The following is a 13,088-nucleotide window of genomic DNA, read 5'->3' as shown; positions in this document are numbered from 1 at the left end:
TGCTCACAAAGAAATAGCAAAAAAGCTTAAAAAATACAGCAGCATTTCTTAAATTTGATTTAATTCTTTTACTTTCTTTCCTCCATTATTGTATTTTCATGTGTGTGTGTGTTTGAAGAAATTAAGTACAGGTGAAAATCTGAATACTGAAAAGCAGTTATCGGTGATCAACGGAAATATTGACAATCGTTAGAAATTTTTGTGGGGTCATAGTTTAATTCTGATAATAATGCCAAGCTGGTTTAAAATAGTATTCAGAAATTTTTTCAGTGTCATCAGGTGTATTCTTGACTGGTTTTGATAACTGTTAAAATAAGTAGAAATGCCTATATCCAATAACATAAGATCATGATTGCCCTGTGTTTTTCTTTAAAAACTGAGTACAGAGATCATTAAAAAAAGTTTTTTAAGTTAACAAGTTTCAATTTAGGATTGGTGAAACTCAAGAAGGTACTCACTAGATTACAGTATTACTCCAAATGGTAGGAAACTTATTTTCCTATAATTTTCTTTGCAAACTAGACCCTAAGACCTTTGTCTGAATTTTACTCCTTTTAAACAAAACTGATGAGAGAACCCCCTCTAGCGTCAGAAATGCGCGATCTTTAACCATTTATGTCAGTCAAAGGGAGTTTTAGGAATTAAACTAGCTGTTTGTCCCTTTCACATGTGGACATGAATTTTGTATTTTCTTTTCTTTTGTTTGTTTTCCTTTTTTATTAAAAAAGGTCACTGGAATTATGGGTAGGGCATGGAATGGGGGCAATAGAAAACATGGGAAAGGAAGGATCAAAATGCCATATCTACCTTTTTAGAAATAGTTATTTTTAAATGACTTGGAATAAGGCCAAACTATACAGCATATTTTGTTTTATTTTAGTTTGCATTTGTTTCTGAATTGAGGACAGCTTAAAAATACTTTGCTTTGGAATTTTTAATGTCATCAGATCTCATTTTGAAAATGTTTTCTAGTCAATTTTATAGAAAAATGGCTTTAAAATCGAGTTTGATTTTTTCATGGGAGTGTTCTAATTTTATAACATTTTGTTATTGCAGTTGCCAGAATCTTCTGTAGATGTAATTTATAACTTTATTGTGAATATGTATAATGACAGACTGTCATTATACATATTCCCCATTGTTTTTCAACCAAGGAAATAGGGAGATTTAAAAATTATTGGCCCTCTGCCACTTCTCCCTCTAAATGTGGAACACTCAAATACAGGGGCCTTCAACTAAGAATCTTGTGAATGGTTTCTGAAACAGGATATTTCTCATTTGACCCATGGGCCTTTGTAGTTTGAACAAGGAAAGTAGTGTTCTGAAAACTATAGCATTTATGAAGGTTCAAGTAGAAATATTTCACGTACTTGGACTGTAGATTAACTCTTTTCATCTTGTTCTCCAACAAATGAAAGAATGCTAACAGATTTCAAGTGCATTCATGGTAATGAAATGGTTAGGTGAATTATAATCCTAATTGCTGTTGTTCGTTCCTGAAGCTGCGTTTTGACATTTTTAGCTGCCTAAACCACACATTCTTCAGCCACTAGGATAAACAAAAGCATTCTGACATCCATCATTTTGTGGCACCTTAAATTACAGATCTGATATTGGCTGCCTCGGTTTTATTTTGCTTCCATTGTTGACAAAATTAGGGGAAAATGTTATTTTTTTTCTATATTTATACTCAGAGTTGCCTATAGAATTTTTATGAAAACTCATTCGTTAACAGTTAAAATTTACAAGAGGCAGTGGAAATTTGGGGTTTATTTTAATTACAGGGAAATAATTTGTATTTATTTTATTAATCTGCTTGATAATTTTAGGAGGCAGCTCTCTCCATGATTCGAGAGCAAATAGGATTTCACTTTTCTTCCTTGGTAGGACAATATTCTGAATATAAATCTAGGTGCCAGATTTATTCAGCAGTTTAGCAAGTCACATTTATATGCATAATGGTTCTTTAAAAATTTAACTCAAAACTGTTTTTTGGTCTCTTCCTAGGTAATGAAATTGCAGTGTCTGCACTAAAATTGAAATTTACGTATTGTATTTAAGAGATTTGAGTAATAATTTCAGCCAAATCTTCCTTACTAAAAAAAATAAAACTTTTTGATGACTAGAAAACCATATAGCAAAAGTATATATGTATGTATATAATAATAGTTGCCAAATTGCAATGTTTCAGTATTTCTAAAACTTAATTTTAGGTGGAAGATGTGAATTACCATACTCATAGGCATCTGTGATAACAGTTGTTTGGTAGTAATCGAACTGTTAGATATCAGATGAATATTGCCAGAGTATGTCACATTTTTACAGTATTTCTTTATTCTTTCTCAGAATGTCTTCTAATTCTTAAGTTCCTGTAGGCACAAGAAATTCAGTTTTGCCAACCAAATTTTTTTCATCATGTGTCTTAATTTTAAAGTATTCTTTTTAAAGCTAATTATTTCTTATAGACGTATTAACCCTAAAATTCTCATAATAGATGATTATTATCTTTGATAGTAATAATAGCTAACATTTATTGAGCACTTATATGTCAGACACTGTTAAGCATCATTTGATATGCTGAAAAAAATCCTTTGAGATCTAGGTATTCTTATTCCCATTTTATGTTTGAGGAAGCTGAGATTCAGATAATTGAAATAATTTTGGCAAAGGTCACAAAATAAGTGATTGGAGTCAGATCTTTTTGAGTCTTTATCCCATGTTCTCGACCATTGTTGGAGTCTTAAGGGATCGTTAGATACGTCTCTTGATGGAATGCTGTCCATTGAGTGAGGGTAAAAGTGATATAATGACGTGGAAAAATGTGATAAAAGATTTGAGATTAAAGTTAAATTTTCATAATAGTTCTAAACATCTTTAGAGAATATTATCTTTGATTTATTATTGCTCTTTTATGTGATATAAATAGTATTTAGCCATTATATAATTTTGTTCATTAATTTACAGAATTTTATAAGCAGGAAACAAACCTGAATATAAACCAGGTCTGGTCAGGAAACTGATAACTTAGTTTATAATAGACTCTAGCAGTTCAGTTTCCTTTTTAATTTAACCCAAAACCATTTCTACTGGACTTATGCCAGCTCTGATGTCATCTCTCTTCTGTATTCTTGAAGGCTAATGGAATAATAAAATCTTCTTAAAGATAACTTTAATGTGTTATATAGTATCCTCGGGGTAGCCTGTGCACAAAAGATGTTTTCTTTCCCACCCTGTAGAGGTATCTCATTAGGACACCCAGTAGTGTCATTATTAAGTTTTCATGTGTTTCTCAGTTTTGATGCTAATCTTTGTGCGTATGTGCGTGCATTTTTTTTTGCTGCAGCACCAATGTGGTTATGAATTATTCAGAGATTGAGTCTAAGGTTCGAGAAGCAACGAATGATGATCCTTGGGGACCTTCTGGGCAACTCATGGGAGACATTGCCAAGTAAGTGATAATTTGACGCAGCAGTGCAGAAAGAATTCAAGTATCTTTACATAGAAATGTGAAATTTGCTTATGGTTTTAAACTGTTCAGCTGACAAATGCGAATTTTGCATAACAGTTCAGATAATAATATAGATAATATCACAGGGATATTCCCCTTAAAAATTATCTCAGAAAACTGAAACATTTTTTGTTTTTCATTGATGTTCAGACTTAACTGTAGCTTGTCTCGTAAAATTTAGGTGAATGCATATAATAAGATAACTTGAAGTAAAGTTATGAAACTTTTTCCTGATGACCATCAGAACCATTGTGCCAGTAAATATAGGGGTTGTAAAGCATGATATAAATTATACTAGAGCTTTAAATGTGCTAGATATTATATAAAATACGGGAAAAATCATGTTGAAGGAAGTGTAGCATCTAAATTTTTAAAATTAACCTTGCTATTTTTCTTTAAAGCTCTTTGGGAATACACAGTTACTTAGCACAAGCCTGCCATCTACTGTCAGAATTAACATATTGCAAATTTCTTAAAGAATATTGTTTTTTTTCAGGGCTACATTTATGTATGAACAATTTCCAGAACTTATGAACATGCTTTGGTCACGAATGTTAAAAGACAACAAAAAGAATTGGAGAAGAGTTTATAAGGTATGGATGTAAGTCTGTTTTTATTTGACATGAATGCTGAAACACGTTTGAAACGTAAGTTGTGTGTACATAAATGCTTTTGAAGCACAGTAAATCTTAGGATATTCTAGAATACATACAAAGAATTAGAGTTCCTATTTGTGTTTTGTTTTCTAGTCAAAATGAACAACTATTTATGCTTACTGTAAGATGTTTAAAATTAATATTAGTAATACTTCTAAATATTGAGTATTTTGTTTAAAAAATTTTCCTACTAAGTATGTATCTGTACATATCTAAAATAATGAATCTTTAATATGCATATTTAGTCTATGAGTAATTAACATGAAAACCACAATCTGATGTGGTTTGTAATCTCTACGTATAATTTACCTATTTTATAACTTCTTATCACAGTATTCTGAACCAAAAAATATTTGACAAGTTAGTTTAAAATATAATTAGGGATTCTAAAACGTATTAGATTTAAATTCTAACATTTTAAATTTACTGATAGGTACTTTTTTATCAGGTTCCTTTCATTTTATTCTCATCTCATACTCAAATAATGCAGAATTCTAAAACAAACTAGCTATTTTTCTATCCTACCATATTTTCCTGTTACTCAGAATAAGTTTTTTAATGCTTTCCAAAATGTCATAAAACATTCATATTTGAAACAGTGTTTCTACAGGTTTTCGACATTGAAAATCTATGCTTTAGTTCTATGTTTGGTTTTTATCTCTGAAAGCATTCACTTTTATTCCCTCAAATTGTACAATAACTGTGATCAAATAGTAAAAAATTTTGTATTCTGTAATAATTAAATTTTTATTTATTAAGTTAGAATGTTTTTAAAAAAATAATTCTTTTGTAAACTACTATTTTAAAGAAAAAAATTCATGTTAGGATGAGGTTTTGTGCCCCTCAGTTTTACCAACCATCTTTAGATTTTCATGTATCTGATTTTAGTCTTGAAAAGAGGGAAACTTGTTCCAAGCAAGGTTAAGTCTTTTTATTTTTTTACTTTGTCAGTACATAATTTTTAAAAATTGAGATATAATTCAAATACTATAAATTCACCCATTAAAATGTACAGTTCATTGGTTTTTAGTATATTCACAAAGGCAACACAACTTAAGAATTATCACTATCTAATCCAGAGTATTTATCACCCCAAAAAGAAACCTCATTTTAGCAGTTGTGCTATGTTTAGGTTTTAACAAAATTTTCTTAAATGCCAGTTGATTTTTTTCTTGTTTGGCAGCAACTTTTTGAAACGAAAGCCATATCATTTACCTCAAAAATTAATTTGTTAACTGGAAAAATATCATGCTATCATAATATTACTAGATGTTCTCTTTAATAGCTGATATTTCTAGAAGTTCATGCTTCCATAATGCCCAAATGAAAATTAAAAATAGAGCTAGTTTTCTACAGACTTACTCTTCATATTTTAGATGTTTAGGTATTTTTGAACATCAGAATTTCTAATTCTTTTTTTTTTTTTAATCTTTTGCCATCTGGTTTCCAGTGGATGTTTTGTAATTGTTTATTATGCTTGGTATGAGAAGAACTTCAAATTAATCATTTAAGTTCTATACTTTGTATGTAAAGCCTAGTGTGTAAGGTAAAGAAACTGCTTCATACACACAGATGAAAATTATTTATTTGTTAATATCGGGAAATTATTTTTTAACCACTTACCAAAGCTCTACCAGAATTTCTTTTGTGAAATCATTTGGTGCTTTGTATTTTAACAGTCATTGCTGCTCCTAGCTTACCTCATAAGGAATGGATCAGAGCGTGTTGTTACAAGTGCCAGAGAACACATTTATGATTTGCGATCCCTGGAAAATTACCACTTTGTAGGTGAGCAATAGAAAACCTTATAAGCAAATTAAAACAGTAGTTGGAGTTGTCAGTCACCTGAACCAGCTTAGAAGCTTCTCTGCTCTAATTAGAATATGACTGTTGCTGGTTGTGTGACGAGCGCAGAATCCAAGACGTGGGGCCCTAGAGTATTAATTAGTGAAGACAAGAACTTGCAGAAAAGACTGGCTAATAACAACAGAACCAACACAACATGAGTGTTCGGGTTTATATTAAAATATGCACTGGAGACTGGTCCCCTGTGGTGTCCATAAAGGAATAGCTTTAATCATATGGGAAGAAAAGGTTAGAGCTCCAAAACACACACATCTGTTTGAAGCTGGGTTTTTTTTTTCCTCCCACCAAATAATATTTACTGTGCAAAGGCAGTAAGGCCAGAGTGTGTTTTGAATGCGAACGAGGCTAGAGAACGAAGCACATTTCATTTTGTAGCATACCCCAGTTGAAAGCACTTAAAAAATTCAAGTTTTCAGCTACACTAAACCCTGTTAATTAGTGTTTCCTAATTCCTGTTGGTGAAACCAAGACATATAGGTGCCTTTCAGTCACTAAAACATTAGTTTTGTTTTGTTTTGTTGAACTACAGTAGAATAAAAGACATTTATGGATATGAATCTGTTTTGTATAGTCATCATCAGTAACCCTTTTCAGTGGATCTTTAATTGACCTTGCTTATTACCATTATCTGTAGTCCTTTTTAGCTCTTTAGAACTTATAGGCCAACTCAGAATTTGCTAAAAAGAAGATGACAAAGTTAAATTACACAATTCACCTCCTTATTAATTTTTAAAATATTGCAATTTTCCACATTATAATGTGGAAACTGTAGCATGCATTTTTTTGTCTTAAGGGGTTTGATACACGTTAAGTGAATTCTTAAGGTTTCATTTCTCCCTTACCATTCTCACAGATGAGCATGGCAAGGACCAAGGTATAAATATTCGCCAGAAAGTGAAAGAATTGGTTGAATTTGCTCAGGATGACGACAGACTTCGTGAAGAGCGAAAGAAAGCAAAAAAGAACAAAGACAAATATGTTGGGGTTTCCTCAGATAGTGTTGGAGGATTCAGATACAGTAAGTATCAAAGACAACTTGCCCCCTAAGCATTGGTTTAGCTACTTGGGAAATATTAAAGACCAAAATGCCATTTTTTTTTCCAGAAATACATAGAATACTAAAATATACATAATACTCATTATGGCTCCTACTACATGGATCTTGGGAATATTCCTGTCTACTTTTTATTTTTGTGGGCTCAAGAATATTATTTTAACCACTAATGGTAAATTAAATGACTGCAAATTTTAAGTTGACATACAGAATAAAATAGATGTATATACCCTCCCCTCTTAGGGTTACCATTTTTTGAAAAAAGGTTTTTGTACTCACAGTTTAGAACATAACTAAAAGTCTGATGAAGAGATTCCTCTTCCTCATTTGAACTCAAGATAGCCTTGTTTTTGTCCAAAGATATGTAAGCTTCCTGTAAGTCTGTCCAATCCCAGTCTCTTACCTTAATTAAGCAATGTGTAAAGTGTTCACTTAACATAGATGATACTGTCAGTTTTTCGTCTAGCCCTGTTACTTTGTTTATTATTCCTAATACATTTTAGAGCTGCTAGAACATTTGTTTTTCATGTTTACTGTTAATGTAATAGGATAATGTGGTTTCCCTAAAATAGGGTACTTGGTGCTTGAAACAGTACACAAATAAGGAAAACTCTTCACAGTATGTCCCTTTGGAGTTCTGTCCGATGAGCTCTGACAATCCTCTGATACCTTTGTGTATCAGAGATAGGCCAGTCCATGTATATCTTAGCAGGTGTATGTGGGGCACTATAGCTTCCCCCACCTGTATCGAAGTTTGTTTATATATGATTTATACTGAGGTCTCTTAACTTCTTCATTGGAGCGCTGTAAAAATCTTTTATTTCTTTTTTGTGATTACCTGTAATGTAACTTAATATCTTCACTCCTCTGCTTTCCTTCCTCAAAGAAGAAAAATGCTGCTCTTTATTTACTGTTTTAACAGTGTTTCCTAACAGCTGAAAAGTTAATTTTTGAATGTTTTGGTATCACATGAAAGTCAGTTCTTGAATTGGATATATTTCTCTGAACTATTTAAATAAATTTGGAAGTTGTTTGGTCAAGTGAGCAAGAAATTTTTGGATTATTTGACTAAGTAGTTATTTTATTCCTTAACTTTTTCAGTGTAGCTACAGCAACTTAATGTGTTTTGGGTAGAAATTACTTTTTGTCACTCACTTTCTCATTCTACTTGTTTGAATCCATCTTTCTACCAGCACAATATATAATTACGTCAGATAAATTTAGAATACTGAGTAAGTTTTCAGACACAGTCACAATGAACTACTTGCAGGGTCTGCATTAGAAGTAGAATTGAACATCCTGTGTGTTTGTATCACATTCTTTGCTAAATTGGTTTTAATGTTTTATATTATTCAGAAACTTAAACTAATCAACTACTTTTTTTTGTTTTTTATTTCGACAAGATGTTTTACCAATATCCAGTATCTTTTACACTAATTTAGCATGGTGTTAAAATACTCAGAATCTTGCAGAAAAATTTTAATCATGCCTTTTTTTAGGTAACTCAGCAAAATAGTTTTTCTCATTCACCAGAAGGCTTGCATGTTATCACAGCTTGTTAATAAAAACTCAAAACAAACTTCCGTTAGCCACTGTTTGATCATTTATTGTTTCTCATTGCTCTTTTCTTTTTTCTCCAACTAACTTGTTTTCAGTGTTTCCTTTATTTTTTTTAACTTCATGTGATTTCTCTGTACCTTCCAATGTCTCACCTCTTCTGTTGTGTTTGAACATAAAAATAGAAGGATTCAGGTGGTGTGATGGTCGCTCAATGGCAGAATTCTCACCTGCCATGCCGGAGACCCGGGTTCAATTCCCAGTGCCTGCTCATGCGAAAAAAAAAAAAAAGAAAAAATAGAAGAATTCCATTTAGTGCCCTTAATTCCCATCACTCCTTTAGGTCCTCAAGGGCAGGGACTAAGAAATCTTGACATTTTGGTTTGAGATCTCTTCATTTTTAAACTCAGACAGGCTCCCTGGGTTTCACTAGTTTAAGCCTATGTTTGGGCTTTGAAGAATAGTCCATCACTATTCTGAACTGCCTGAGTATTCTAGTTTGCTAGCTGCTGGAATGCAATATACCAGAAACAGAATGGCTTTTAAAAAGGGGAATTTAATAAGTTGCTAGTTTACAGTTCTAACACCAAGAAAATGGCCCAGTTAAAACAAGTCTATAAAATGTCCAATCAAAGGCATCCAGGGAAAGATACCTTGGTTCAAGAAGGCCTATGAAGTTCCGGGTTTCTCTCTCAAGTAAGAAGGCACATGGTGAACACAGTCAGGGCTTCTCTCTCACCTGAAAGGGCACATGACAAGCGAGGCATCATCTGCTAGCTTTCTCTCCTGGCTTCCTGGCTCCCCCAGGAGGCATTTTCCTTCTTCATCTGCAAAGGTCGCTGGCTCGTGGACTCTCTGCTTCATGGTGCTAAAGCATTCTCTGATCTCTGTGAATCTCTTTCATTCTCCAAACTGTTTCCTCTTTTATAGGACTCCAGAAACTAATCAAGACCCACCCAAATGGGTGGAGACACATTTCCCCCAATCCAGTGTACCAACCACTCTTGATTGAGTTACATCTCCAGGGAGATGATCTAATTACAGATTCAAGCACACAGTATTCAATAGGGATTGTTCTGCCTTTACAAAATGGATTTAGATTAAAACATGGCTTTTCTAGGGGACATAATCCTTTCAAACCAGCACACTGAGCGTACTTTGTTAGTCTAGTGTGTGTAATTTTTGGTGGTTAGAAAATTTTCTTTTTAGTGATTGCAGAATGCTTTTACATGCTATAAAAATCTATCAAGTTATTTTTCTAGTTTTATATGCAAGAATGACAATTACTGAGTCCTTTCAGCTTATTGGGATGTGCAGCATTCAAGGTAGTTTCCTTTAGTTTTTTTTATTTTTAAGAGACTATTGCTGTCCAATTCTTTTCTAATAATTAAAAAACCATAAAGAGATTGGAATGAAATATTGAAGTGACCTTTTATTCAGTGGTATAATTTTGACAGCAAAACCCAGTCTAGGACAGTAATAAAGCTACAGCTAATCATAAATACATATGTAGGTATTACATACATGCAAATAAAATATTAGCAAACCAAATTCAAATGTACTCTTTTCAATTCTTTTTTTATTTTTTTTAATTCTGTCATTACGATTGAATATTTTTTCTTTTTTTGTGAAAAATAACATGTACAAAAAAGCAATAAATTTCAAAGCACATTACAACAATTAGTTGTAGAACAGATTTCAGAGTTTGGTATGGGTTTTGTAAAAACCAAATGATTGCCATTTCTCTTTTGCCTTATGTAGCTTAGGTTGGTTTTTGTGTTTTCCACTACTCCTTTCAACAGCATTTAAGAACTTCCTTTGCATTAAGGTTGTATAAGTTTTCATAAACAAAGCTTTTGAATCTGCATTCCTGCCACTTAATAACTGGCATTATTACATGCTGTGCCTTGCTGTAATTGTGTTGATTCAGCACTGTAGGCGCTTTTTGTTTTCCTTTGAAAACTATTTTATTATGAGGAAAGCTTCAGAAATAAGGGCTAGAGACGGCCTTTGAATTTAATGACCTTAAGAGTTGCTTTTTTATTTTTTTTTAATGCTTTATGTAGGTGAAAGATATGATCCTGAGCCCAAATCAAAATGGGATGAAGAGTGGGATAAAAACAAGAGTGCTTTTCCATTCAGTGATAAATTAGGTGAACTGAGCGATAAAATTGGAAGCACAATTGATGACACCATCAGCAAATTTCGGAGGAAAGATAGAGAAGACTCTCCAGAAAGATGCAGGTATTAACACTTTGTCTCCTGGGTCTCTTGTAATGGGTGCTACCTCTTGTAGTTGTTTTAAAATGCTAAGTCAAACATGATTTACAATTAGTATTGATGACTATCCATATTGTCTATGTCCATTCATGTTTAAAGTTGATCATTTTTCCTCTGTATTTTTATTCAAGCTACTTATCCATTGGAATTCTTTTTTCCCTAGTAAGAACTTTTATTTTGCATTTGGGTATCAGATGATCTAGGGATTTTTAAGCTATTGCTGAGGAATAATGAAATCATTATTATAATATATTAAGTATAAACAGATGTTAAAGGATTTGAAATTTAATTCTTCCTCTGTCATTTCATTATGATACTGTCATCATGTACCAGAAAAAAAATTCCAAGTAGATTTTTGGACCAAGAAGTTTTTGAGACTATAGACATATATTTTCATAAACTAATATTCTGACAGTAGAGCATTTCTTTTTTGTTTAGAAGGACAATATATTGAAACTTTGTAGCATTTACTTTTTGTTCTTACTTACCAATATGGCATATATAGTTTCTTTGCCAATTTAAAGGGAATACATATAGCAGTTAATTTGCAAAGCAGATTTTTAAAGTTTTTTGGCATTTGTGCCGTACAAAGTCCCTATTAGATTAGGTGGGGTAAGGATTTTACCCTAATTATTCAGAAGTAAAATCGGAGGCTCAATCAGACTATGTGGAACTTGCCTTAAGTAATATTGTTGGTGACTTCAAGTAAGTTTTCCTATGTACCATTTCTTTTTTCCTATGTAGGAAAATGTCTAACTAGCTCAGATTTGGGGTCACTAAAAAAAGATACAAGTAAAAGGATATACTAATATTGAACCTATTGAGGTTTTGAAATATTTTCTTGTCAGTATGTTTCCAGAATCTCTGGAAATGCCTATCTATTTCAAGATAATGTGAATTCTCAAAAGCCAGAATTAATTTTAGTACTTTGAATAAATCATTTTATAATTGTATATCCAGTTCCTTTATATTGAAAGAGTATGCATATAATAATTACAAATGCTAAACTTTGGGAAGTGGTGCTTACTTCAAATATGTTGTGCTATTTTCCCCTTATTAATATGTCAGTGTGCATAAGAAGCATGGGAATCATGTATGTAGTCTGGTTAGAGATCTAACCGTGTACATTCTCTTGCATTGTTACTTTGTCCATTGTCCTTCCCCCCTCAGATTTTCTTTCCTTGCTTTATCTATCCTTTCTTTCTTTCTTTCTGTTTCTTCCCTGATTTTTTTCCCCTATGTTACTTCAGGGGCAGAATGTGCAAGAGTAGAATGCTGTTTATCATAGTAACTAAAGGATACACCAGAGACTGTATGTCTTGGAGGATTGTGAGACCATAGTAGATTTTGAGACAAATGCGACCTTTCTAGCATGATAGCAGAATTTTGGACTTAGTAGTTCAATATTAGATTCAGGATTTCTTAAACATGATCAGGTATGAATCTTGTGTTTCATTGTGTGCTAAGCAGGTTTATATTCTCAAGTAGAAAAAGAAATTTTCTTTCACTTAAATGAAATTGGATATCAGAAAGGTAAGGAATTTCAGTTATGCTTATAGTACTGATAGTGGGACTCTTTAGATTATTTATTGTTGGGAAATTAGTACACTTACTTTTGAACACTTATCAGAACTTATCGGTTCCTTAAAATGCTTGTGTATAAAACTACATTTAACCCCTTTGCTCTGTGCAGGAAGACATTCTTAATACTTGATTTACACAAGTTTCAAATTGGTTTATATTTAAGTAGAAATTGCTTTAGATTAGTTTGAGTTAAATTGCATCAGTAATAATAGTCATAGTTTAAAGGAAAATTTTAAGGGTTTTATTCCACGATATTTATAAATTAAACCACCTACTCTAAAATTAAGTAATGGAGCATATTCCAGGTAATTTCTCTCTTGTACTACTTGGACCAGTAAAAAACCAATGCCTTGTTACTAGAGTACAGAGTGTGCTGACATTTTCTTTGCGAGCATATAAAAACCCCAATTGTTTGCTCATTAGGTCTTTTTCTTTTTGCAATATTAAAAAACGAAAAAGAGTTTTTTTAATGTGTTCAAAAGGGAATTATTTCAGAAACACTTTAAATATATCCTAGAAAGCAATCTCCATAGTTACATAAGTTTGATCTCCTAATGCTATAATAAAATAGAGCACAGTTGTT

The 13,088-nt window shown here is 32.2% G+C and overlaps 1 protein-coding gene across 4 annotated transcripts in view; it reads left to right on the top strand.

Moving 5' to 3' along the window:
- Window positions 1-13,088, top strand: part of CLINT1 (clathrin interactor 1) — a 73,331-nt gene that overhangs the window by 42,063 nt on the left and 18,180 nt on the right. For all 4 annotated transcript variants that reach the window (XM_077137543.1, XM_077137542.1, XM_077137545.1 and 1 more), the window contains 5 exons: window positions 3,344-3,448; window positions 4,005-4,101; window positions 5,844-5,952; window positions 6,884-7,048; window positions 10,708-10,885. In XM_077137543.1, coding sequence (XP_076993658.1) covers window positions 3,344-3,448; window positions 4,005-4,101; window positions 5,844-5,952; window positions 6,884-7,048; window positions 10,708-10,885 — 654 coding nt within the window. The remainder of the gene's footprint in view (window positions 1-3,343; window positions 3,449-4,004; window positions 4,102-5,843; window positions 5,953-6,883; window positions 7,049-10,707; window positions 10,886-13,088) is intronic.

Source organism: Tamandua tetradactyla, chromosome 20, assembly GCF_023851605.1.
Source record: "Tamandua tetradactyla isolate mTamTet1 chromosome 20, mTamTet1.pri, whole genome shotgun sequence".
In the NCBI taxonomy this organism is placed as follows: Eukaryota; Metazoa; Chordata; class Mammalia; order Pilosa; family Myrmecophagidae; genus Tamandua; species Tamandua tetradactyla.
Note: the sequence above shows the minus strand (reverse complement) of the source record. Positions and strands in the feature narration are given on the sequence as shown.